General features: G+C 44.1%; 1 protein-coding gene across 3 annotated transcripts in view; it reads left to right on the top strand.

Moving 5' to 3' along the window:
- Nucleotides 1-26,533, top strand: part of TMEM59 (transmembrane protein 59) — an 82,016-nt gene that overhangs the window by 36,711 nt on the left and 18,772 nt on the right. For 2 of the 3 annotated variants that reach the window (XM_030205546.1, XM_030205549.1), the window contains 4 exons: nt 10,486-10,580; nt 18,163-18,315; nt 19,605-19,686; nt 19,899-20,001. In XM_030205546.1, the coding sequence (XP_030061406.1) occupies nt 10,486-10,580; nt 18,163-18,315; nt 19,605-19,686; nt 19,899-20,001 (433 nt within the window). The remainder of the gene's footprint in view (nt 1-10,485; nt 10,581-18,162; nt 18,316-19,604; nt 19,687-19,898; nt 20,002-26,533) is intronic. The other variant, XM_030205547.1, reaches the window with a different exon arrangement.

The raw sequence follows: 26,533 nt of genomic DNA, 5'->3' as shown, positions 1-26,533 counted from the left end.
CATTAATGCCATACTAGCACCCGCATTTACCTGCACAGATTGTTCAGAGGCCTGGAGTGCAGCGACAAGTGTGCAGATGAACAATGCAAGTGGCATGCTAATGTAGTCAAGCTCATGTAAATGAGGTCATTTTGTATTCCTCCCCAATGCTCAGAAAAGAATGCCTGAAACAAAACTGCTTTACCGCTGCAAAACAAAATACCAGGTCAGAGCAAGCGTTAGGTTGTTGGAAGAGAGGTTGTCTCATGATTCTTTCTGCAAAATCTGCCAGTTTTGATTGCTTTTGGAAGCAGAAGGAAGCCCGCGCACAGACCCAAGTGAAAGCACCCATTAGCCTCTGTTTCCTGCATCTAAAGTGTCCATGCCAAAAAAAAAAAATTTTAAACCACCCAAAGTGAGAGCACACATTGGCTTCTGTTTCCTGCGTCTAAATATAAGCATCCAAGCTAAAAAAAAATTTTAAACAATTTATATTTAAGCCTCAGATAAGACGCCAATGTGTGCTTCACGTTCAGGATTTACCAGGCGCATGTGCATCAGTGCCAAGCCTACCACGGAATTCTTCTGCGCATGTGCCAAGCACAATCCTCCCGCCGAACTCCCTAATGTTCAACGCTATGAGTGCGCCTATATTTCAATCTAACCATTGAGCATTAGGACGTTGATCTTCTGCAATGTACCAGGGTATTTTTACATCTCTATTTGGAACAGTGCCAGAGTTTTGAGCTTCAGAGCCTGAATGCTAGGATCTTGAGTCCTACTTGAAAAGTAAGTTAGTTCTTAAGGTAACTAACTTAAGGTAGTCTGGAATATAGTCTGTTTTTATTTTACAAGTACATCTTGAGGTATGTCCAGCTAGTTTCCATGCTTTCTAAGTGGGAGAGATCTTGCCTCCCCCTGGCAGCTTTAGTAGCACAAGTATTGCTATACTAATGAGCAAGACTCCAAACTTTGTACATTTTACAGGTAAAGACAGAATGGGTAGAACCATTTTTCTTGTTTTTTTTTTTTTTTTTAGAGTGGGAAGTCTCCAGTTATGTGTCAAGAGTCTTTATGCCCCAAATAAAGACCATGTGCAGTTTGTAGCAGAATTCTTTAGAGGGTTAACAGCTTCCTAAATCCCCTCCAGTAGTTGGTGGTTATTTTAATTGTGTGACTAATCGAAAAATGTTGTATTTGTTTTTTTTTTTTTTTAAATCAATGGATCTACCTATAGGTTCTGATCTCTCTATAGATCCATTGATTAAAAAAAAAAAAAACAAATACAACATTTTTCAGATTTCTGTCTGACAAGTGTGTAGAGCTTGCGTCATCCTGAAAAAAAAAGGAACCATATAAGTTATTCCGAAGCACACTACTCATATTGAATTAATAACTTTCTGGACTATGCCCCTGTGGTGAAACAGGGGACTTATGTTGTGATGTATTTTTCCCCAGTGCATTTGTCTTGTTTGCTTTAAAGCTGTGGCAGAGGTGACTGTTTTCCTTTCATCTTAAGCCCTGAGGGAAAGTAATCTGCACTTCTATTGGCCATATACCCCTCAGTGTTAATGCTCTGGGCTCTGATTGGCCTTGAAGTTCAAAATTCAGCCAGTATGTGCTAGAAATTCCAAGTCTCGGAGAGGGAGTGTGGAGGGTAAAGATCTCTTCACTGAGACCCTGTTCAAAAACCTGTGAGCAGTTATTTTCCTGAACTCCCCAGGTACTACTCGGGTAGTAATAAAAGGTCTCGTTTTACTGTTGATACCTGTTATTGTCAGCTGTTTTCATTCTTTTTTTTTTTTTTTCCACCATTCACTGTTCCACTTTTCTGGTAATAAATCTATTAGTTTATTAGCTCTGTTGCCCCAGACTGACTAAGAAACCTGGTGGTTTGTGTTTTTGCTCTGTGGGTGTTCTCTAGAAACTGTGGAACCCCTGGGATTTTGGCCCTTAGAAACCACCGTGGGGGGGGGGGGGGATAACTTGTGGGTGGGAGACTCGCCTAAAGGCAAGAGAAACCTAGTGCGGTGGAATGGAGGGTATGCCAGTGTAGAGCATGTGCACAGGTGCAGGCGGGCCTGAGCAGTGCTGGGACAGATCCTTTAGGTGGCTGCAGGGTTGGCCTCAGGTCGGTGCTAGGTATTTCGTGACAGTTTCTTTATTCAGATCATGACCCTCTGCATCTCAGTATTGTCAAGTACAGCTTCCACAGTAGTTAAATCTTGGGCATTTAATAAGTCATTTGAATAAAGATCGTTTCTCTCAGAAAATTAGAAGTGCTCTACTGAAATATTTAGACTTTAATAACAATAGGGGATGTTGATCTCTGTTTGATATGGGATGCAGTTAAAGCAGTCCTAAGAGGGAAGGTAATTGAATTTAGAACTCGAGCTAAAAAGGAAAATGTTTATACTAGAGGAATTAAGGAAGGAACTAAAGATTTTTGGCTAAAGAACACAAAATCACAAATGGAGCATAGCACGTAAAAGTAATTGAGCTAAGAGGTTAAAAACAATTCCATGTTAATAAGAGGAAGCCGAGTTGCTAATTTAGGAAGTCTGGACAGGCGTCCAGGTGGAAAAATAGGCTGTTGGTAGTGCAGATAAACAGACTGCACAAAATATTCTGGTCAAATTAAAAACCAGAAGGGTGAAATTTGTACTGATGGGAACAATATCAAACATGTTTTCTGGAATATTGTTGTAAGCTGTATGACTCTGACACACTAGATGTGGAGATGGTCCTTATTTAGAAATTCATCATTCAGCAAGTAAGTTGAATGATAAGCAAAGAAATAGGTTAAAAGGCCCAATTAGGGACCTTAAATTTCACTGCACCTTGTCAAGTCTCCCTACAGTGAATTTGCTGGTCCAGATGGGAATGCGGTGGACTTCTACAAAAAAAAATTTCTGATCTGCGCTGTCGTTTCCTTCTAAGAGTAGTGAATCAAGCTACATTCCTTTAAAGCTTGAGATAACTGGGTAATTTGAGGCAGGAATCCCATCACAATATTACCAGCTAGATAAGGAACCTTTTGTATATCCCCCATGTCCCATTACTATTTGTCCTTCCTATTCTCCTTCCCACTGTACTCCAAGTCTCACCTGGGCAAGAGTGCATTTGAACTTGCGGTTCCTAGAAATCCCAGGAGGTTCTGTGGTACCTGGCCCTTCTCTGTTGCTCTTTTGGCTCAGGGCTCCAACTCTGTGTCTATCTCTGCTCTTCCAGGAGCTGTGGCTGCACTGTTCCTTAGTTGCTGGGCCTCCCCTCCTGCCTGGAGAAGTTGCTGCTCCAACTTCTCACAGCTGCTAGATCCTCCTCCTGAGAATTTACTGCTCCTCTGTTCAACCTCCTTCCCATCAGGATTGTTTCTCTGTAATCTCTAGGCTGCTGAACTTCCTGCCTGTAAGGGTCACTGCTCTGGGCAGAAATTACCCACAGAGAGAGATCATCCGAGCTGCTGGAATTCCTGCCAATGAGAATGATGACCATTTTGGGCGGCAACCACATGTTCTCTTGCAGACTAGCTTGGCAATCCTTAGGTGGAACTTGCCCGAGACAGGCTCAAGGCTCTGAGTGTCAGGTTAAGGAACAGGAGGGCTGGTTTTTGAAGGGCACTCAGAGGCTGACTCTCCCCAACCCCTCCCCCAACCATGAAGGAAGGCGCTGCCTAAGCCCTCTGAGTAGGGGGAGCTGCAGGCCAGAAATCCCTGGGGAGAAAAGGAAGCTTTTGTTAGTGGTGCTTTTGTCTGCATATATTTTTTTAAAGGTTTTCCTCCTGGGGGGGGGGGGGGTCTTGAGGCTCCCTCGTGTTGAGCACTGAGCAAACCTAAATGAACCATGCAGGTCCCTTTACTCTTTTTGGGTGGAATAGGTTAGGGCCTAGAACAACGAGCTGAGAACTGGGGAGCTTGGTTCAATCCCACTGCAACTTCTTGTGATTTTGGGCATGCCACTTAGGTCCTCCCTTCTCTTGGATCCAAACAGCTTGTAGACCTCTGAAGACAAAATAAAATACCCTACCCTCAATTTCTCATCAATGGAGGACATTGGGAAGGGCTAGATATCAATCTTTTGTGGCAGTGGTAGAAACAGCCTTCAGAACCAGTGCTCTGCTCCTTTCCCCAGATGAAGCCTCCCCTAGTGCCAGTTAAAGCTTTGGAAGCACTTGCAACTTCTGCTTTTGCTCTAACTTTGTACCCATGCATGAAGGGAATCCCAAGTGGATCTTGATATTTTGATGAGCATCTCTCTAGCTGGAGCAAAGGAGAGGCAGAGAAGGCTGGCTCGACAATCACTAAGATTTGTTTGTTTTCTCAAGGGTATAATATCTCAGCTGAGAGGTTATTTGAGAGAGAGAAAAACTGTGCTCCCTTAGTCTTGAGCTTTAATCTTTGGGACCAAGGGGGACCCTATGTTCTTGGACAGTAATAGACCCCCTCCCCTCAGCCTCCAAGTGCTTCCAGTTCCAATACATCTCATAGCTGGCAATAAGACTCTCTCTTGATGATTCTTGGCCATGAATGAGTTTTATATTCCCGTCATGGGGTGAATGAAGGGTAACTTGTTGAGTCTCCTAGGAAGGTAGAACTTAAAGGGGACCACAGTTTTCAGGGATATTCATGGTAGTTCTGTTGAAGTCACTATTAGTAAACCTTAGTAAACAGTCTTCCCTTTTCTATAGTCTTTCTCTTTCCAGGCAGCTATATGCAATGACACCTGGACTTGAGTCTTCCTGTATTGGGTCCATTATCCCCTGGATGGATGAGTCATGGTAGGTTTTTCTGTCGTTACAGTATGCAGAGAGGAAAGGTGTGAAGTCCCCTATGGGGAATCTAGCTTAACCATTGGTGAATCTCTTATACAGTAAAGATAAGTGATAATAGGAGCTCTTTGGTGGGGTATTGTGTGATTTAAGGATGAGGCCTAGAATATTTCATCCAGCTTCTTAGGAGCTCTCATACAGAGAGGCACATATGGCTATCTCAAGCATGTTGTAAAAGATGAACCTGATCAACAAGTAGTGATACTTTGAATAAGTCCTGGTGCTTTTTGTCTCAGATTCAGGAGCTGGGGGAAGTCCTTTTTTTTTCAATTGTGGTTATAGTCGGGCCAGGGTAGGGGCAAGACTACCACAGTCACCCCCAATTCAGGACGCAGCAGATGCCGCAGCCGCCGTTGCCACCCCTACCTTCCTGAGTTAGTGTGTCTGCTCCTTTCTTTCCTCCAAGGGAAGCCCAGCGCCAGGGTCGGTCTCTCTCCTACTGCTGTGTGCCGGGACTGGGTAATTGCATTAACGCAATCATCCGGGGTCCTGACAGGAGCAGGAGAGGGAGGAGCCCAAAGAAGAACAGAACACACGTCTAATATGATAAAAAGGCTTTATTTGTGCCACTCTGTAAAATGTTCCAACGTGACCACGTCAGGACGTTTTAGAGTGGCACAAATGAAACCTTTTTATCATATTAGATGTGTGTTTTGCTCTTTGGACTGCTTTCTGCACTGCCGAACATTTCATTCCTCTTCTGGTTTTTCCAGGAGCAGGAGAGAGACAGACCCTGGCGCTGGGCCCGGGGAATTTGTGACCTGGATTGGCCACTGTTGGAAATAGGATACTGGGCTAGATGGGCCATTGGTCTGACCCAGTATGGCTATTCTTATGTTGGGTGTATAAGTTAATGTGTCGGAATGATTTATGTATTCGAGCTAGAATAACAGTGGGCCAAAAGCTACCAGATGACTGTGAAGAAAAAATGGGTATATTCAACTCCATGACAACCAACAAGTTAAAAAAAAATGTTGAATGCTGCTGGAGCCCATAAAGCAGTAATCCCTGGTGGACTAACGTGCAAGCTACAACCTCTTGATGTATCTGTTAACCATGCTTTTAAATGTCTCGTAAGGAAAGAATAGGAGAAATGGATGCATGAGGGCACACACTCATTTACTCCTTCGGGGAAACAAACATGCTACCTATGCAGAAGTCTGCTGCTAGATTGACACTGTGTGGCAGGCAATGAAACCACATTTGATTATCAACAGATTTCAAAAAGCTTGTTTACTTGGATAGCAGACTTTGTATGATTCTACTGATGAGGTGGAATACGAATTCATTGACGACAAAGCAGAGGCATTCGCTGCAGAACATTTCAACAAAATCGATGATGATGATATAGACTTGAAGATTTTTCTTTTAGCGATGAACAGGATAATATTTGAGACAGTATGAAGTAGTGATGTGATAAACTTCTGTCTGTTAAGATCTGGGGTTTGGTTTTTTTTTCATATTTTAGCTTTTATTCAACAGAGTTGACACACTATACGGAACACAAAAGGGTGTAACATTCAAATCAAATATTTTTTTTTTGTTACATTTGTACCCCGCGCTTTCCCACTCATGGCAGGCTCAATGCGGCTTACATGGGGCAATGGAGGGTTAAGTGACTTGCCCAGAGTCACAAGGAGCTGCCTGTGCCTGAAGTGGGAATCGAACTCGGTTCCCCAGGACCAAAGTCCACCACCCTAACCACTAGGCCACTCCTCCACTTTTGCTACTATTTGAGATTCTACATGGAATGTTGCTATTCCACTAGCAACATTCCATGTAGAAGTTGGCCCTTGCAGATCACCAATGTGGCTGCGCAGGCTTCTGCTTCTGTGAGTCCGTACATGCAGGACGTCAGACTCACAGAAGCCTGCGCAGCCTTAGCAGCGCTTTCCCACTCATGGCAGGCTCAATGCGGCTTACATGGGGCAATGGAGGGTTAAGTGACTTGCCCAGAGTCACAAGGAGCTGCCTGTGCCTGAAGTGGGAATCAAACTCAGTTCCTCAGGACCAAAGTCCACCACCCTAACCACTAGGCCACTCCTCCACTGTTGCTACTATTTGAGATTCTACATGGAATGTTGCTATTCCACTAGCAACATTCCATGTAGAAGTTGGCCCTTGCAGATCACCAATGTGGCCGCGCAGGCTTCTGCTTCTGTGAGTCTGACGTCCTGCACGTATGTGCAGGACGTCAGACTCACAGAAACAGAACCTGCGCAGCCTTCTACATGGAATGTTGCTAGTGGAATAGCAACATTCCATGTAGAATCTCCAATAGCAGCAACATTCCATGTAGAATCTCCAATAGTAGCAGCATTCCATTTCCATGTAGAATCTCCAATAGTAGCAACATTCCATGTAGAATCTCCAATAGTATCTATTTTATTTTTGTTACATTTGTACCCTGCGCTTTCCCACTCATGGCAGGCTCAATGCGGCTTACGTGGGGCAATGGAGGGCTAAGTGACTTGCCCAGAGTCACAAGGAGTTGCTAGATGATGTTGTGCAGCAGAAAAAAAAGTGATTTTTTTTTTCTTTGGGAGGTTCACTGGCTGTTAATTAAGAAGTCCTGAATACAAGCCTCAACATTGAAAACATCCTCCTGTACATTTGTCAAACTGCCAATGAAAGCACGTCCTGTTTCGAAAGCAGTCACAGACTGAGCAAGTGTAACGGTGGTAATTTCTTTAAAGGTTGTTTCGTCTATTTCATCTTCAGCACGCTCTGCATCCTCTAGAGCACAGTTGTCATTGTTTTTACAGCAACTTGCAGCAGTTTCTTCAGTGGACTGTGTTTCTGTTGTAATCAGTTCGTCATCAGCAGTTACAGATTCTTCAAACGTCGTTGAACAGTCCGAAATTGTAGATCACTCATCGTCGTTCAACATGGGTAAAGGCTAGAGAATGACATGGGGCTAAAGTTTATCCCCATCCCCGTGTGCTCTGTCCTCTTCTGCAAAAGCCTTGAACACTTATGATTTTATATTTAAAGCTTTTTATTAAAGCATAAAAAGGAAAATATTCTGTGCAAATGTTTTTTTTTTTTAAATAAATCGCATATAGAAAACTATAACGAGCAACTATAATAACTCCCCCCCCTCACACACACACCCTCTACGCTTCCAACCCCATCAATAGCTGACTTCTGCTACCCCTAGGAACTCTAATCCACCCTGTTAAAATGTCCAGGGGTACAAAATACAACCCACTCTGTATTCCCTATCAGAGGAGAAATATGCCCTATGAAGCACTTTTATGATTTTTTAATCGGTGGATGAATAACAAGTCATCAACAATCTCAGGATTTGGTCTAGCTCTCCTGTCTTCCTGCAATAGAAAATGTCTTCTCAAAAGATGTGTTAGTAGCAGAAATGCACAGGATTCTCCCATACAAATTTTGCCGGTCGTGACCAGCACGTTCGCTTCTTTTTCCAAAAATGAAAACATTGTCGTCTGCATTACTCTAACATAAAAACTGTCCAATTCATTAACAGCCTTCAGACACAGGGACAAAGTTGGTCCCTAACCCCGTGTTAGTTGGCTTATCAATGTTCATTGTATTGCCAGCATTTTCAGGGGCATGTGATGAATCAAACTGTGCCTTGCGAAAACAGTTGTTTACAAAAATCTAGGACTAAAAGAACGACGACTCTGCTTACTTTTCCCTCTAAAAAGTCTGAAAAGGTTGAGGTTACTAGATAATATTTTATCTTTTCAAGCTGTCCATTTTGACAAAGGTGTTCAAACGTCTCCAATCTCTGCCACAAGTTACACTTTATTTCAAAAAAACAAATAAAAACCTATTTATTCAGGGAATATGTTTTGAATTTTAATGATTAATTTAGTGTTTGATACATTCTTCAGTTAATATAGTAATTTGTATGTGAATGTGTGGATTGAAAACTGTATTCCCTGGAAATGTCCAGTTTCTTTCTAATGTGAGCCACATTCCACAAGGTATATGCAGAATACAAGTAGTGTTGTTAATGTGGGCCCTTGAGCCGCTGCCAGGTTGGCTCTGCCCAGTTAGCCTGAGGGCTAGCCAGGCCCCGACTGACGGCAGACAAGTCACCTGGGCTAGGCAGAGGCTTAGCAGGAACTGGACACCGGGCTGGAGGCAAGGCAGGCACGGCTGGAGCTGGGGACAAAGCCTGCAACAAGGCAAGGCTGACGTGAAGTGAGACTAGGCAGACTCAAGGCAGCAACCCATTGTCAAGGCAGCTAGAGGGAAGGCCCTGTTGTCCTAAATAGACCCCCAGGGGCTTACGTCAGCCGGGCACGCCCAGCCTATTTTCCTGCCACGGCACTTACAAAGAGTGTGCTGGCACGCACCTAGGGATGCTACCAGCCATCAGAGCGGGGAGCCGTAAGGAGTGACATCCCATAGCGACAAGGCCTCCAGGTGAGATGCGGCATGGGGCACTGCCCGGGGCTGTGACAGGTGTGCTAAATCCCCCACCTCCAGTGCCCCTCCCCCAGTCCTACCTCAAATGTCCATGGTTGTATGGGCAGGAGTGATGCCACCTTTCTCTTGCCTGTTGTGAGTTCAGCCTCAAAATGGCCAGCATGACCTCTAAATGGGGGGGGGGGGGGGGTTGACCCAGAAGCCCCACTACCACTATCTGGAGGTTAACTGGGCACTGTCCAATATTTGCACTGGTGCCCGATAGCTTGGCAGCTTAAGTTAGGACAGCCTTTTTTGGTGTCCTAACTTTACCTACTTACTTAACCGTTTAGCGGTCTGAATATTGTCCCTAACCAATTAAGTACCAGCTCTTCCCAGGTTCCGCTCATAGACTGCCCCAAAATTAACTGCACCGTGCAGGGGCAGTTTGTGGTGATGTTCAGTGACACTTAACCGGACAGTGTAGCTGAATATTAGCGGTTAAGCGGTCATAGGCAGTTTTAACTGGACGGGATCCTCTCCTGTCCGGTTAATTTGAATATCGTGTGGTATGCTTCATGTGAAAACTTTCTAGAGGCAGAGTACCTGCAGATATCTGCACTGGTGCTTTCTATGGCTATCTCTCCCTTCAAATATTAAATACCGGAGTTGGCTGAGATCCTTGAGCTCCACCAGCTGAAGACTGTGAAAATACCCCAGCTACTTCCAGCACTGCTTAGTCAGCGCCAGCTTAAGTCCGCTGTCGGCATCCAGCACGTGCTCAGTTTTTACACTTGGTGGCTCACTACAGCTGCCGTTGGCTGAGCAGGTCTGGAGAGAGTTGGCGCATTTTCACAAACGTCTTTGTTTGGCAGGGCTTGGGGATCTCTGACAGGTCTCAAGGGTTCACCGCTGTTTGGTGGGCATCTGCCACTGTAATAGAGGGGAACTTTTGTGTTTATGTGAACTGATTACATATTTTTGGATGCACATTACAGTTGATGCTATTGGTTCTGTGGCAGCTAATATGCAGAAGGAACAACTGTATGCCAGGTGATTTGTACTTTAAATAAAGAACTTATTAAAAAAAAAAGAGAGAGGTAGAGAGAATGCAAAACTACACATTGCATTTCCCACCTTATCCCTGCCCCTGGGAATGCTTCCGTTTATTGTGGGCCACAGTACCCCTTTATGTATCAGATCCTGAGGAAGACAGCCAGCTCTTTGTGTATTTAATATTTCGAACATGGGTCTGTCTAGTTAATACATTGAATTGTTTTCTATTCTTGCAGCTTGCATGGAAGCATACTCCCAAACCAACGAGCAATACGCTTGCAATCTTGGGTGCCAAAATCAGTTGCCATTTGCTGAAATGAGACAAGAACAGGTAACGTATAAGGGGATATCTGCTTACAGCTGTCTCCACTGGTTTTCTGATGCCCTAAATGATGGAAAACCCAAGAGGAAGACAGATGGGCAGACTAGCTGAGGCAGTGAGGTTCTCATCTGTTATCTACTATGTTATTGTGTTTATAGTTAAAATTACATTCCTAGTCATCCACCAGACCAATCCAGACCAATGGGTTATGTCCATCTACCCAGGGCCGGTCTTAGGGCGAGGCGACTGCATAGGGCCTCGTGCTCAAGGGGGCCCCACACGGTGCGCCTCCGCCCCGACTGCCCAAGTTCCAGCCCCCCTCCCTCTGAATTTTAAAAGTTACTTCGTTGGGTTACAGGCAGCAACAGTGAAAAGCGTGCGAGCTGCTCGGCACTTCAGGAGCCTTCCCTTCCCTTTCTCAGCTCTGGTCCAGCCCTCGAGGAAACTGGAAATGAGGGTGGGACCAGAGCTGAGAGAGAGAAAGGAAGGCTCCTGAAGCACCGAGCTCGCACGCTTTTCACTGCTGCTACCTGCCGCTGCCTGTAACCCAACGAGGTAACTAGTTTTAGTTCTTGTTTCCCACATGCATCACTTTGCACTTGCTCACATTAAACATCATCTGTCATTTGGATGCCCAGTCTCGTAAGGCCCTCTTATAATTTTTCACAATCCTCTTGTGATTTAACAACTTTGAATAACTTTATTTATTACATTTGTACCCCGCGCTTTCCCACACATGGCAGGCTCAATGCGGCTTACAATAGTAACAATATAAAGAATTACAAAGTCGTAAGAAGAATACACAGTTTGTGGTAAATGCAAAACTAATGGGGTTAATGGATAAGTAAATAAACATAGGAGGAATTGGGTTTGGAAGGAAATGAGCGTTGGAGGTAGGCATAGAAAGACGGAAAGGAATGGATATGGGATGGCAAAAATTTGTCAACCAAGGCAATGTATCAAAATCCCTGACTCTTTACCCTTTTACATCCACCATCTCTCTGTCCCGCAACAAGGCCTTTTCTACCTCCAAAATTTTGCACCTCAATATTCCGCCCCATACCCTAAGGTGACCTAAACTGGGGCATGGTTGGACACCAAATGTATCCCTATCTCTGTATCCCACACTCACGTCAACAAATTTAATTACCTCACTAGTTACTCCCATCTCTAGATCCTTTGTAAATATGTTAAAAAGCAACGGTCCCAGCACAGACCCCTGGGGAATCCCATTATCTTCCCTTCTCCTTTGAGAATACTGACCATTTAACCCTACTCTCTGTTTTCTTTTAACCAGTTTTTAATCCACAATAGTACACTACCTCCTATCCCATGATTCTCTAATTTCCTCTGGAGTCTTTCATGAGGTACCTTGTCAAATGCCTTTTGAAAATCCAGATACACAATATGGACTGGCTCACCTTTATCCACATGTTTGGGCACCCCTTCAAAGAAATGTACTAGATTAGTGAGGCAAGATTTCTCTTCACTAAATTCATGTTGGCTTTGTTTCATTAATACATGCTTTTTAATGCGCTCTGTAATTTTGTTCTTTATAATAGTGTCTACCATTTTGCCTGGCACCAACGTCAGGCTTACCAGTCTGTAATTTCCCAGATCACCTCTAGAATCTTTTTTAAAAATCGGCGTTACATTGGCCACTCTCCAGTCTTCCAGTACCATGCTTGATTTTAAAGATAAATTACATGTTTCTAACAATAGTTCTGCAAGTTTATTTATCAATTCTATCAGTACTCTGGGATGAATACCATCCGGTCGAGGTGATTTGCTACTCTTAAGTTTGTCAAATTGCGTCATTACATCTTCCAGATTTATAGACATTTTATTCAGTTTCTCTGACTCGTCTGCTTTTCTTTCTCCAGTATGTCTCCCAAATCTTCCTCAGTGAAGACAGATGAAAAGAATTTATTTAATCTTTCCGCTATGACTTTGTCTTCCCTGATCGCCTGTTTTACCCCTCGGTCATCTAGCGGTCCAACCTATTCTTTTGCCGTCTTCCACTTGACATTCCTTATGCTGTTTCTTATTATTTTCAGTCAGATCCTTCCATTTTCTGAAGGATTTTCTTTTAGCTCTAATAGCTTCCTTCACGCCATTTTTTAAACATGCCTGCTGTCGTTTTGTCTTCCTTCCTCCTTTTTTAATACATGGAATATATTTGGCCTGGGCTTCCAGGATGGTATTTTTGAACAGCATTCATGCCTGACGTAAATTTTTGACCTTCACAGCTGCTCCTAAGGTTGTTTTTTTTTCCACCGTTCTCATTTTATCATAGTCTCCTTTTTGAAAGTTAAATGCTAACATATTGGATTTCCTGTCTGTATTTACTCCAAAGCCAATATCAAATCTGATCATATTATGATCACGGTTATCAAGCGGCCCCATCACCATTACCTCCCTCACTAGATCATGCACTCCACTAAGGACTAGGTCTAGAGTTTTTTTTCTTCTGTTGGCTCATATACCAGCAGCTTCATAAAGCAGTCCTTGATTTCGTCAAGGAATTTTACCTCCCTAGTATGCCCTGATGTTGTATTTACCCAGTCAGTATTGGGATAATCGAGAGAACCCATTATTATTGTGTTCCCTGGTTTGTTAGCCTCCCTAATTTCTGATGACATTTCTACATCCATCTGTTCATCCTGGCCAGGTGGACGGTAGTTCACTATCATTATCCTTTCCCCTTTACACTTTTATAGTGCTGAGGTCTGCAATTCTGCTGTGACTCACCATGGTTTTCTTCAAGAGCAGTGCCGCAGCCTCACATCGGAGTTTTTTTCTTTTGGCAGTTCTTGCTGTCTCTTACGTAGCTTGTGTTCCAGTTGCAGGTTCTTTCGGCTGATTTCTTCCTCAGTCTCCAGTGTGGGGAAGCGAGGGCGTGTATCACAGATTTAAAAAAAAAAAAAAATTGCATTTTATTTTGGGAGCTGGTACGTTGGTTTTGGCTGTGACCGGATTTTCTCAGGCCATTTTTGGCGGTTCAGCACTCTGGTTTCCATGTCTGCTTCCCGTGCTTTTCTAGAAGGGTTCCTAGCTTTCTTCGGCCCTCATGGACGGTGGGGGGGGAGGGGGGGCTCTTGCGAGCCGTTTTCCTCTTCATTTTTTTTTTCTTTGGCAGTCTGGTGGTAGTGGTGGGACTCAGGGACGGACTTTTAGGCTGCAGGCTTTCTTTGGTGGCTGCCACCTTCCTCTTTGGCGGTTTGCCCTCTTGCTTCTGGTCCTTTCATTTGCCTCACTTTTGCGGGTTGGGGGACTCCACAGCTGGAGAGATTCCGCTTTGAAGCTTGCTTTGCTGGGGCGGCCTGTTTGCGGCATGTGCAGGAATTTTCAAGCTGTTACTAGTCGGCTATGTAGTTCCACTGTCCAGCAGGCATCTCTGTTTCTCATAGTAATAGTAACGTAGTAGATGACGGCAGTTAAAGACCTGTACGGTCCATCCAGTCTGCCCGAAGAGATAAACTCATTACATAAGATATGAGGTGATTCAAGGTGATGCAGCATGTGTATACCTGAACTTGATTTGTCCATTCTATTTTCAGGGCAAAGACCGTAGAAAGTCTGCCTGGCACTGTCCTTGTTCAAAAAGTTTTTAAGTTGTTATCGAAGCCCTTGATAAGCTCCTTAAGCCCATCCAAATCTATCCAGCCACGATCAAGGCACAGACCTAGAAGTCTGCCCCATACTGGCTTTGGTTCCAAGTTACCAGTTTTGCCACCTAGTCTTTGGATCAATTCCTTCTAAACAGAATTCCTACGTGTTTATCCCACGCATTTTTTAATTCTGTTATGGTTTTCATCTCCATTTTTCATCTCCACTACCTACCACAGTAGGGCATTCCAAGTATCCACCACCCTCTTGGTGAAAAAAATATCCTGATGTTATTCCTGAGTCTTCCTCCCTTCAACCCCAATTCATGTCCTCTAGTTCTACCACCTTCCCATTTCTGGAAAAATTTTGTTTTCGGATTAATACCTGTCAAATATTTGAACGTCTATATCGTATCACCCCTGGTTCTCCTTTTCCTCCAGGGTATACATGTTCAGGTCATCAAGTCTTTCCTCGTACATCTTACTGTGCAAAACGCATACCATTTTCATCACTTTTCTTTGAACCGCTTCCAGTCTTTTTAAGTCCCCCAAAACTGACCACAATACTCCAAGTGGGGCTCTCTAACGACTTGTACAGGTTTTTTCCTATTTTATTTCCTGCCAGCACCTTCCTTACATGGACCTCTCTTAGGTGGTGTCTCACAGGTGCGGCAGCTCTTGGTGATGCCTCCTCCATGTCTTCCATTCAGGCGGCACGCATGTGTCCTCTTGTCTTTGCCATCGGATACAGGTAGGGGAGGTCCCTTTTGGGCATTACTTACTTTGGTTTGGATGCTATGGATTTTTTTGCGAGTGGCTTGGTTCCTTCCCTGCTCAGCTACCTGCACTCTACTACTACTACTTATCATTTCTATATGAATGCTGGAGTTTTTTGATTAGCCTGCCCATGACTGACACGGCTCTGCTTTCTCGCAGAGTTTGGCCTTGGTCACGGTCGGTGAGGATCCTGCTCCTTCTTTGCTTAGGGACTTAGATCCTTCTAAGCCTGGCAGGCAGTGGCCTTTTCTGGAGGTGGGGTTAGCAGTTTTTCCTACATGCTTGTGATTTCCATCTTCAGCTATTAGGCATCGTTTGTCCTGGGACCATGCCCTCGCTTCATGTTTGGCTTTAATGCTAGCTCCAGCTCGACTTCTACTCCGGGCATAGAGCCTTTCTCTCCTGGTGGCCGCGGAGTCTTGTTCCAGCTATGCCTGTGGGCTCGCTGTCGGTTCAGACTGTGGGGCCTCCCTGTGTCTTATGAAGCAGTCCTGGCTCATACTTTGGCTGCCTGGTCGGGTTTGTGCTCTGACCGCCTTTCCTAGCTCCAGTTCTAGCTGCATGGCCTGGCTGAGGCCCTGGCCACTTAGTCCTGGTTCTGGAACTGGCTGCCTGGTCTGGCTCCTGTTTTGGCCGTCTGTTGACTTCTCTAGCCAACTGGCTTGGCGCCTGCTGTGGCTACCTAGCCTCATTTTGCTCTTCCCACCTGGCCTGGTTTTTTCCTATGGCTGGCTGGCCTGGCTTTTGCTTTGCCTAACTTGCCTGAATTTGCCGCCTGGCCTAGCCTTTCTTCTGGCCTTCTAGCTTGGTTCTGGCTCTGACTGTTGCACCTAGACTTTCTCTGACTTTACCCATTGAGACTTGCTGGACTCTGGCTTTTGCCACTGAGCCTCGAATGGCTCTGGCTTTCGCTGCCGAGCCTCGAATGGTGCAGGCTCTGGCTCTGGCCGCCGAGCCTAGAATAGCCCATCTATGGCCTTAGGCTAGCGGCAGCTGTGGCACCGGCCATTGGGCCTCTACTGGATCCTACTCTGGCTGTCGAGCCCCTCCTGGCTCCAGCTGTTGAGTCCACACTAGATTCAGATCAAGTGCTGTCGGGCTTCTTCTAGCTCCTGTTTTGGCCGTTGGGTGTAGTCTGGCTTAGCTTTGGCCATTGGGCCTCATCTAGCTCCGGCTGTGTCTGTCGAGTCTCGTTTAGCTCCAGTTTTGACCATCAGGCCTTGCTCTAGCTTCTCCATCGAGACTAGCCTAGCTCCGACTCTGGCTATCGAGTCAGGCCATGGAATGTCCGCTTTTACACATCGAGCCTTTCACTGGCTCGGTTGGTGGGGCCTCTAGGGTTTTCTCTCTAGCTCCTGCCTCTGGCGCTGATGTCGAGCCTAGCTCCGGCTCTGATTGTCGGGCAGTACTGCATCTTAGCCATCAAGCCTGGCACCGACTCCTCCATGGATGCTTTCCATCAGCTCTGGATCCGTCTCTGTTTTTTCTGCACCTCCCTTCCTTAATGGGGTTTTCTTCTTTGTGTATAGAGCACTCTTTCCGCGCAGTCTTTACTGCTTGGCTCTTGTCGGCCTCTACAGCGTGGCTCAGGTCTCTTTGTACAGAGCTCTGCGGTTTGCTCTGTCTTTGGTTTTCTACCAAGCACCATTTCGGTGGACTCTGTGTGGGCTCGCCGTAGCTCCATCTTTCAGAATGGGGGCATTCCTATCAGTCTTTCTTTTCCAGAGGTTGTTTGGGGGAAATCTTCTTACTCAGCTATAGCAGGCAGATTTGCTTACTGTGGGGCATGGTTATTTCTCTGGCTATAGGCACTGCTTCTATCTATGGCCAGGGTGCCATATCTGTTTTCGGGAGTACCATGGCTTCCTGCTTAGGGCCCAGCTGTGTTCCTTCTCTGGGGGTATCATATGACCCCGTGTGGACCTTCCATCTGTCGATTGATTTTACTTTTTCCTGGGTGTTCCCATGGTAGACTCTGCTCCACTGTGGTCCTGAGTCCTTGCAGGCCTCTGTCTTCACCTTTTTGCTGCAGGACTGAGTGTCTATTCCTTTTCTCTTGCTGCCGTGCAGGGGGGTGGGCTTCTAGGCCCTTTCTCACTAGCTTGATACCTTCTCCTCGTTTCCTTCCTGCATTGCAGGCTTGTCTTGGTTTTCTCTAGGAGAGTTTTCCTCTCTGATTGGCATGTGTAGTCACCGTCAGAGATAAGCATCCTTTGTCTTTATGGTGCCAGTGGTCACACCTGGTGCGATAGTTTCTAGAGCTCTTTTGACTGTATACCCAGGCTTTCCAGAGTCTAGGGCATATGGCTCCTTGAGTCCTTCTGCTTCCTCTCTCTGATTGGAAGTATTTATTTTCTGTTTGAAGCTCAGGGGGGTTCTTGGTCTTCTTGGTGATGTTTCCCCTTCTTGAGCTGGGTCTCTGGTCTTCGTTTGGGGATTCGCAATCTTTTGCTGTCAGTCACCCAGGAGCTTAGTTCTTGAGCTACATCCCATTGGTCTAGACTGGTCTGGTGGATGACAAGGAAGGAAAAATTATGCCTTACCTGATAATTTTCTTTCCTTTAATTGACCCAGACCGTTACAGATGCCTGCCCTTTGTGTTTTCTTCTGGTTCTTTTAGATCTCGGATTTTGCACTCGAGTGCATGATGGCGGTTGTCCTCACCTGAGCAACAAGCTTTGGGCATCCTCTCCATGTCTCCTTGATATGGTTTTTATGGGTGGCTCCTTGACCCGGTTCCCTAGTTAGGAGGGTCTGGAAGTCAGAGAGGGCAGGCCGCACGGCTTTGTGTATCTCAGCGTTCCCTCAGCAGGGTCTATGGTTGGGTCTTGGTCATGCAACAGTTCCCTGGTATTCTATTCCTGGGTGCAAGTGACTTCAATGTCTACCTTGGTTGCCCTTTGTGTCAGTACAGAGCACCATTGCTTGGCTATTCGTAATACTGAGCATTCCAGGCTGCACAATACCCTTAAAGGGACGAATTACTTGGAACTATTTCTCTTTCTCCTTCTTCTGGTGGATGGACATAACCCATTGGTCTGGTTGGATTAAAGGAAAGAAAATTATCAGGTAAGGCATAATTTTTCCTTATATAGGGTGGACAGATAAATTGATTTAATGGAAAATATGATTTCATTTTAAGACGAAAATCTTTATTTTAAGTTCTGCACATTTGCTCTTTTAAACACTGATCTGTCCATTGCCAGCTCCAGAGCCTCGTGCCCAGAGTTCATTCTCTCTTCCCTCTGGCTTTGGTGAGATCCATGTGGAGTGAAATGATGGATTCAGCACAGAGCTTCATAACATCTTCATGGACCTTTTATCTCCAGGCAGATGATGGCAAAATAGTCGTATTTCAGGTGTGTGTAATCCTGCTTTCAGTATGTTTGTGTTTATATTGTGAAAGCATGAGTTTAGGAATGGTGCCTGAAGCCACACTCTCTTAGCATCAATCATTCCCACCACATCAGTCTTCACGCTGAGGGGCCAATGCACAAAGATCGCAATTAAATACGTCAGCCATGAGAGAACTTACTGAGTCGCAAACTGCAACCGATGCACAAAGGGGATGGTATGCAAATGAGATGCATGGAAATTCCTTTGTGCATCGGTCGCGGTTTGCGACTCAGGCGCCTAGCACATGCGCAGAACAGGATTGTTTTCTGGGAATTAGGGCATCATGCCTGGGCTCAGGGTGCCCACTGATCTCTGGCACTACTGCCACATCCAGGTAACCAAGAGCTAGTAAAGCTTGGATAAAAAAAATTCCTTGCCCTGGAGGAGAGTTCCTTACCAGGGAGGGAGCTGCTGGGCTTTGGGTACTTCTCTGCCGGGTGATAGGAGCATGGTTTCTGCTGCAAGTTCACGTTGTGGTGGTGGGAATGGGACAAGGGGCAGCCAAAGTAGCTGCTTCCGAAGGGGTAGCTGTAGCCCATGCTAGTATTGGAAGTTGTCGCTTCTGAGGAAGCCGAACACCGATGGGTGGCCGTGGGGGAGATTATAGACACCCCTGGCGGGTGCTGATGGCAGTGGAGTTCGATGAGAAGAAAGGTGTGGTAGCCATGTTAGTCCACCTTTAAAGGTAATCAATAGAAATAAAACAAAATAAAACATGGAAAAGAAAATAAGATGATACCTTTTTTCTTGGACATAACTTAATACATTTCTTGATTAGCTTTCGAAGGTTGCCCTTCTTCGTCAGATCGGAAATAAGCAAATATTGGTAGATGACAGTATATATAAGTGAAACATCAAAGCATTTCATTGGCAGTCTAACAGGATGGGGGTGGATGGGTGAGAGACGGGGAGATATGCATGGAGACAAGAGGGTGACAAACAAAGCAGTACCCAGATCCAAGTCCTGTCTGGTGGGTGTCAAAATATTTAATCATTCCGACTTCAAAGGTCTTACGTTCCTGTATTGTTTTAAAGTTACCTTTCAGGATTCTTACTATGAAATCACTGGTGCAGTGTTCTGGTTTTGTAAAGTTTGTTTCTCCAATATAGCATTTGGTGCCGAGTGTGTATTTAGGTTTTTCTTTTTTTTTTTTTTTTTTTCCTAGTGTACCTTTTAGCAATTACATGGAAAGATGAAAAATTAAACCTGTGTTTGGACTAATAATCCAAAATTCTTTGCTTGGTCTTGCAGTCAAAGCCTCAGGTTGAATATGTTGCACAGCTGCCACATGAAGCTGAAGGTCTGAGTGGAGCTTCCATAGACAAAATGGCCTGTGAGTTCTTTCTTGCTAGTGAAAATGGTTCACAAGTTTAAAAATTGCTTTCAAGCATGGAACTTAAACTGTAATGTTTAAAGGTCCTTGACACCAGACGTACTAAATGTTTACTTCTGTTTCTGTCTGTCATAGTACATGAAATCCTTAATTCTGATTGGAGTAGCTTGGCAAGGATCCATGTTGTTAATCTTTCTGTTTTAACATTGCAGCAGATCCAGTGCCAGCTGGTTCTAACAAAGAGAAATCCTGCAACCACCGAGCATTGGGCTATGAGGACGAGGAAGGAGACAGTATTTTAAAATGTCTTTCTCTGTAGGTATTTGTTTCTTTAAAGAAGGGTTTGTAAATAGTAAAATAATACAGATGTAAGTTTGGATTTCTAGACAGTGTCTCATCTTATTAGTATGCAGTATAAATTTCTTTAGATCAGAAAATGGGCATTAAGTTTCATGCATACAAAACTATTATAGTATTTTATAAAAAGCTTGCTGGATGTAGAGCCTTTTATAAAATTAGTCTCAAAAAATATGTTTTAGTAGCATGCACATGAGAAGAAGCCATTTTACAAAACTACATGCTCAAAAGCACATCATCTCCCTAGGGCTATATAAGTAGAAGCAGTGCCACTTATAGACAGTAATTTTGTTATTTATTTATTTAGGTCATTTATAGCCCACATTTTCCCCACATGTTAACAGGCTCAAAGTGGCTTACAATGTACTGATTAGGCTAGCACCAGAGCAGTGATGAAACGGTTACAATTAAAATTGAGAGGATAGAAGGAACAGGGTGAGAAGAAAAAAAAAGGGGAACGGGAAGAGAGTCTAAAATTTATACATATATGTGCTCAAATTCTACATACCCAAAAAAAGGGTTGAAATTAAGGTTTTGTAGATGTCTTACCTTGTATTTCTAAGATTACACAACCGGAATCCTTTCTAATAAATCAACAGGGAACCTCAAACCTCCTAATAGGGAACAAATTGCCTCGTCCACTATTATATCAAGGACTAGGCTACTATCACTGGTTCCAGTGAGGAGAAAAAAGAGAAAAAAAAAAAACAAACGCAAAAACTCATGAATACATGAGAAAAACGGATGGTATAAAAAACTCTCCTTCTCCTCACTAAATTTCAACCCTTTTTTTTGGTATGTAGAATTTGAGTTAAGACAGTTTGAAATTCCCAGTTACATATATGTGCTGCCATTCACAATGTGTAAGTAACATTTTGCAAAGTTGTACATCTGAGGGGAATCAAGGAGCCAAGCTCTGAAATTTTCCTTAGTGTCCATCCAGACACGTGGGTTTACCAGCTTCTAGTAACAGATGGAGACTGGCAGCCAGTAACTGGTGATATTACCAAACACTAAAGTGCTCAAAGTAAACGTGCTCACAAAACTAATCGTGACTTATCTTTAGACGTTATTGTTGATTACATTTTTTTCTTTTTCTTGCTGATCAGTTCTCAGTCCATAAAGTTCACAGTCTGCTAGATTTTACCCTGGTAACGCCCGACACCGCGGGTTTCAATAATTTCCTCAGGGACTCGGGTTAACATTATGCAGATCTTTATGAATGAATCGAATGCTGTAGACTGAGACCTTCAGTGTAATCCCACAGCTTATACAAGGCGCCTTTTATATGGCTGACATCCGGCCAGCACTCTGTTGACGTCACTGCAATCCAAAAAGGTAAATCAGTCCAACGTAATACTTCCCACCTCCATCGAGCCATTAATTAATAAACAACAAAGACAGCATGTGATATTAAATAAAAGTACTTAAAAATACTTAAAAAGAAAGAAAATCAAATCATGGAATTCCACTCAATATTTTCGTTAAGACCACATGGACTGATAGTCTGTAACTTGTAAATCCACCATTGTTCCCTGCGTGTGAGAATAGTTGCTCGGTCACCCCTTGTTGGTAATTCTGGTACATGATCTATAATCCACCACCGCAAATCAGAAAAGACATGTTGATGTTGCAAACAGTGGGAGACCAAAGGTGCAGTTAAAGTTCTGGTCATGAGACGACTTTTATGTTCCACTAATCGTATTCTCATTTTCTTTATTGTACGACCCACATAATATAGGGGAAGATGCATCAAACTTACTGAGCCAACAATGCGTTTTCTTAACCAGTTCTAGCTGGTTTAGTGAGCAGGTTATTCGGCTGGAGATGCATAAAGGGGCTCTGTGGGCTTTTTACAGTTTGCAATAGCAGACAATGGGAATCACATGCTAATGTATTCAAATGAGCTGTTTTAGTATTCAAATATGTATTCTGAGGGATGCACAGCCGTTCCTGAGCGATGCACAGAAAGGACGCACCCACCTTTTAGGGACAGAAATTTTACGGGAGGTCTGGAGCAGCTGTAGCAGAGGTCAGGAGCTGTCTTTAGTGGCTTGAAGGAAGATTTGAGAGCTGGACTGGAAGAAGAGTGGCTGGTTTACAGAGCAGTGGTGGTGGGCAGACAGGTGGGGAGGCAGAGATGGTTGGATCCCTAACATGACAGATAACATCCCGCTGCAGCTTGCTGATCAGACGGCAGAGCCCCAGCCACGAGCAGTCACGGTAGTCTTCAGCAGGCTCTGGCGGGGGAGGAAAGCAGCTCCCTTCCACTAATGCTGCTTCAGGAACCTGTCTTACTCCCTCAGCACAACCCTGGGGGGCCTCGGATGCTAATAGCGCCGGCTCCCCATTTCTCAGGCCCCGGCCGGAAGTAAACACACACTCGCTGCTGCCCATCTCTCTAGGTGAGGCTGCACATGGAAAGGATGAGACACCTCCCAAGACGATCTGGGGGGGAATTATTCACAGCTCTTTCCAGCACTTTTGAAAAAGAGAAAGGGGAAAACAAAGCTAAAATGACTTTCATACACACAGCTTGTATGCATATATGAAAACAGTGTGTAGTACGAGCATGCGCAGAACAACCACGTTTAGCGATTGACTGCTCTGCACATGTCCTGGCCGCCTTCCCTACCGAGCTGCATGGTAAAAGTCCATGCAGCTCATTTGCATAGGATTTCTTTTGTGAGTTGCCCAATATTTCCACCTCAGTATTTTTTACCAGGGTGGAAATAGCGGGCAGCTCTTTCCGGCGACATAAGTGCATCAGCTCCTCAGTTAACTTATAAATAAAGACAAAACCTGATTTTTTTGAAGCACTTTAATGCTGTCACAGCTAAAGCTATATTTAGTGGCCTCAGTAGGGGGAGAAGGAGAGTACAGGCCTTGGAGCCCACAGAGGGTCTCGACAACGAGCAGCCCTCAACAAGCAGTTGGGCTGTAGCACTCATTGCGGGCGGTCTGATTGAGCATGGGTCTGCAACTCAGGACCTTCAAGTGGCCGCTGCAGATGGCCATAGTCAATGGCAGCAAAATACAGCCCACAGTCCTTGAAGGCAATGTACAGTAAAAATAAATCAAACATAAGCAATAAACAATTATAGCACTAAAAATATTCAAAGTATGGCATGGTATACTACCTATAATGTCAACACAATACGTAACAGAACATTTTAATAGCGTAGGGGATAAGCAAAGATGGAACATATAGATAGGTAAGAGAGTAAGTTTTGCATTTTCAGTATTTTCTAATTGTAGAGTCTGCAAAACTATTTATGGGAAGCCCTGATGTAGTAGCTGTAGTTATCCAGTGGCAGTCAACATTTCTGGGCACTAGCACCTAATATCCAATCTGGGTCTTTGGTGATGCCCAGAAGCTATTCAGACACAGCCAATCTGTATGGTGTGATGGAGCAAGAGTTGAGGTATAGAAAACTTCCCAGCAGGTTAAAGAAATCAGCATAAAGTGAAAGGACTCTTGCAGAGCCAGGGAGGGGGTGGTTCAAAGTATTACCTAGGCAACCAGATACCTGAGTTGTAGACCACTCCATTTAAAAGGGAACCAATCACCTTAAAGGAGGGGAGGAGCTCTAGTTTCTTTGAAGCCATATCTCCCACCAATAGGCAGGGTGGAGATGTTCTACTGCCAGACCCTAAGGATACTGTCGCCGAAGAGGCAGAACCTCAATCCTTGAAACTGGAAACAGCTGCAGATTACCAGGAATCCCTAGGAGGGGAGGATATGGAGGTGCTGGAGCATTGCGCAACAGCATAAGGAGTTGGACATCTTAATCAAACCCGGGTGAACTTTTCTTTTTTGCACAGCCATGGGGTGGAGGACAGCAAACTTATGCTGAATTGGAAGCTGTCCTGTGGGTGGGGCTATGCCAAACTGAGCTAGCTGGATTAAAGCTGATCAGTCTGAAGACCTGGGAGAGGAATAGAAATTAGGAGGGCTGGTCAAAGACTGTTGCACGGTATGGTCCCTTCTGACTGTTGCATTGAGAGAATAAAAGACTTTAGTGTATAAGATGGACATGATTTGTTTGGGTTAAAAAAAAATTAGAGAAACCACTGGAGGGTATATGGGTACAACAGTAGTACAATGTACTTCTTAAACTGCGAGCCCATTAGTAACGACGCAGTATCTATAAAATGAAAACTGTAAAACCTCTTAGGTATAAGTGGTATATACGTAAATACTTGAATGAATGACTTGATATAGTTTACATTTTTGAGCAGTTCAGTTTGAGTCTCTCTTCTTTCTGAACTAAAAGCAAAGATAAACTTCTGAAGAGACTTTTTATTTATGAGAGTGTTCTGTATATATTTGTTTTGGAAACAGACTTTGATTAATTATTTGAGTAAAGTGGTGTGGTAGCCATGTTAGTCCTTTTTTAAAGGTAATAGAAATAAATCCAAACATAAGAAAATAAGATGATACCTTTTTTATTGGACTAACTTAATAGATTTTTTGTTTAGCTTTCAAAGGTAACTCTTCTTCAGATCGGAAATAAGCAAATGTTGACAAATATCAGAATATATAACTGAAACGCAAAAGCATTCCAATGACAGTCTCACAGGAAGAGGGTGGGGTGGGTTAAGTGAGAAACAAGGAGATCTAGGTGGGTGAGAGAGAGGGAGAGATGGTTGGCTGAATGACTGGGGCCGCACAGCGGGTGGATTCTGCTCTGGCCACCTTATTGGGCAGACTGGATGGACAGTGCGGGTCTTTATTTGCTGTCATTTACTGTGTGGTATAATCCGGACAAAACATTAAAAGCTACCCACAGATGGTAGGTCCGTTTCAGACTGCTGATTCACAGGGTATGCTGGTGATCCATGACTAGGAGCAGTCTATTAATTGATTTGCATCTGGAAAACAACTTGCTACTGATTTAAGAGAGAAACAAAACACTAGAAGCATTTTACAAATTCCCTTCATAATATGGGTGTGGATAAATATAAATCTATCATCTCCAAGTATTGCTGACAGTATTCAACTTACCAGTCTAGATGTCTTCCCTCCCTGAGCTGCATATGACAATAAAGTGATCTACAACACTGGCGTTGCTGAAGCTTCTCCCGTCTTTTGCCATTTTGTGGGATACAGACTATAGAAGTCCATCTGGCATCTGCCTCAATGCCCACTACTCTTACCCAAGATAACACACCTCAACACCCATGTTGCATTTCCATTCTCTTTCTATTTAGGCATCCCCTGTGTCTATCCCATGCATTTTTTTTTTCACTCACCATTTTTTACTCTACTACTCCTGGAAGGGCATTGCTGGCATCCACTACCCTCTGTGTGAAAAAGTATTTTCTGATGTTGCTCCTAAGTGTACCTATCTGCAACCTCATTCATGTCCTGTAGTTCTACCGCCCTTACATCTCTGGAAGAGGTTTGTATATTAATACCTTTCAAGTACTTAAATGTCTGTATCATATCATCTCCCTCTCTTCTTTTCTCTAGCTTATATGTATTCGGGTCTTTCATTCTCTTTCCGTTTTCTTATGGCACAAACTTTTGTTGCCTTCATCTGAACCATCTCAAGTCTTTTTATGTCCTTGAAGAGATATGGCCTTCAAAACTGGACCTAATAGTCCGTGGGTGCTCACCAATGACTTGCAGAGGGACATCAACACCTCCTTCTGCTGGTTACGCCTCTCTGTGCAGCCTTGCATTCTTCAGGCAACGTCTGCCACCTTATCACATTCACTTAATTAATTTGTTATTGTATTGCCAGTTGATGCATACTAACGAAGAATTAATGGGCACCTGCCCTCTTGCCATGGCTAATGATGACCTGGGCTACAGCTTACTGAACTGTGGACTATCTTCTAGAAGCCTTTCCTGGAAGAGCTGTATACACAGTATGGGTGGGGAGGGAAGGGACCCCTTAGTTTCAAAATACTTTACAATTGAAACATGTAGTGTGTCTATTGAAAATACATTAGTATAATGGGTGGGGGGAGGGAGTTCTTAGTTAATTAATAATTTTGTGTTCAATGTGCCCTCCTTCAACCTTGACACATTCATGAAACCTTTGACACCGCTGAGCTGCTGGTTCAATTTAATTCTGGAGTTCAATTCATTAAGAGTTCAACTGTTTTGCAAGCTTGATGCACTGGAGTTCATCCTGTTGAAAAAAAGTACTCAGAAATGTCTCAAATTTCAGGCAGAAGTTTCTGTTGTGGAGTCCTCTTTTTCTTCCGGACACCGTGTTCAAGGCATTATAATAGTCCATTGTGCTTGGCACTAAAGCATGCATCTATAAAAATACACAGAAGAGACCATCTCTGCCAGGTAGCAGGTCACTGCTTTTAATGTCACATGGAGCATGGCCAGTAGTTGAATATCCAGTTGTCTTTTTTTTTTTTCACCTGGCTGATCACAATGCAGTGGCTGTGCAAACTCTGTTCTATTAAAATAGAAGTCAGCAGCCTAAAGAACTTACCGAAAGCAAAGAAACAAAAAAAAAAAGAT

This window comes from Microcaecilia unicolor, chromosome 6, assembly GCF_901765095.1.
Source record: "Microcaecilia unicolor chromosome 6, aMicUni1.1, whole genome shotgun sequence".
Classification (NCBI taxonomy): Eukaryota; Metazoa; Chordata; class Amphibia; order Gymnophiona; family Siphonopidae; genus Microcaecilia; species Microcaecilia unicolor.
The sequence above is the reverse complement of the archived record's forward strand: the minus strand, read 5'-3'. Positions and strand labels throughout refer to the sequence as shown.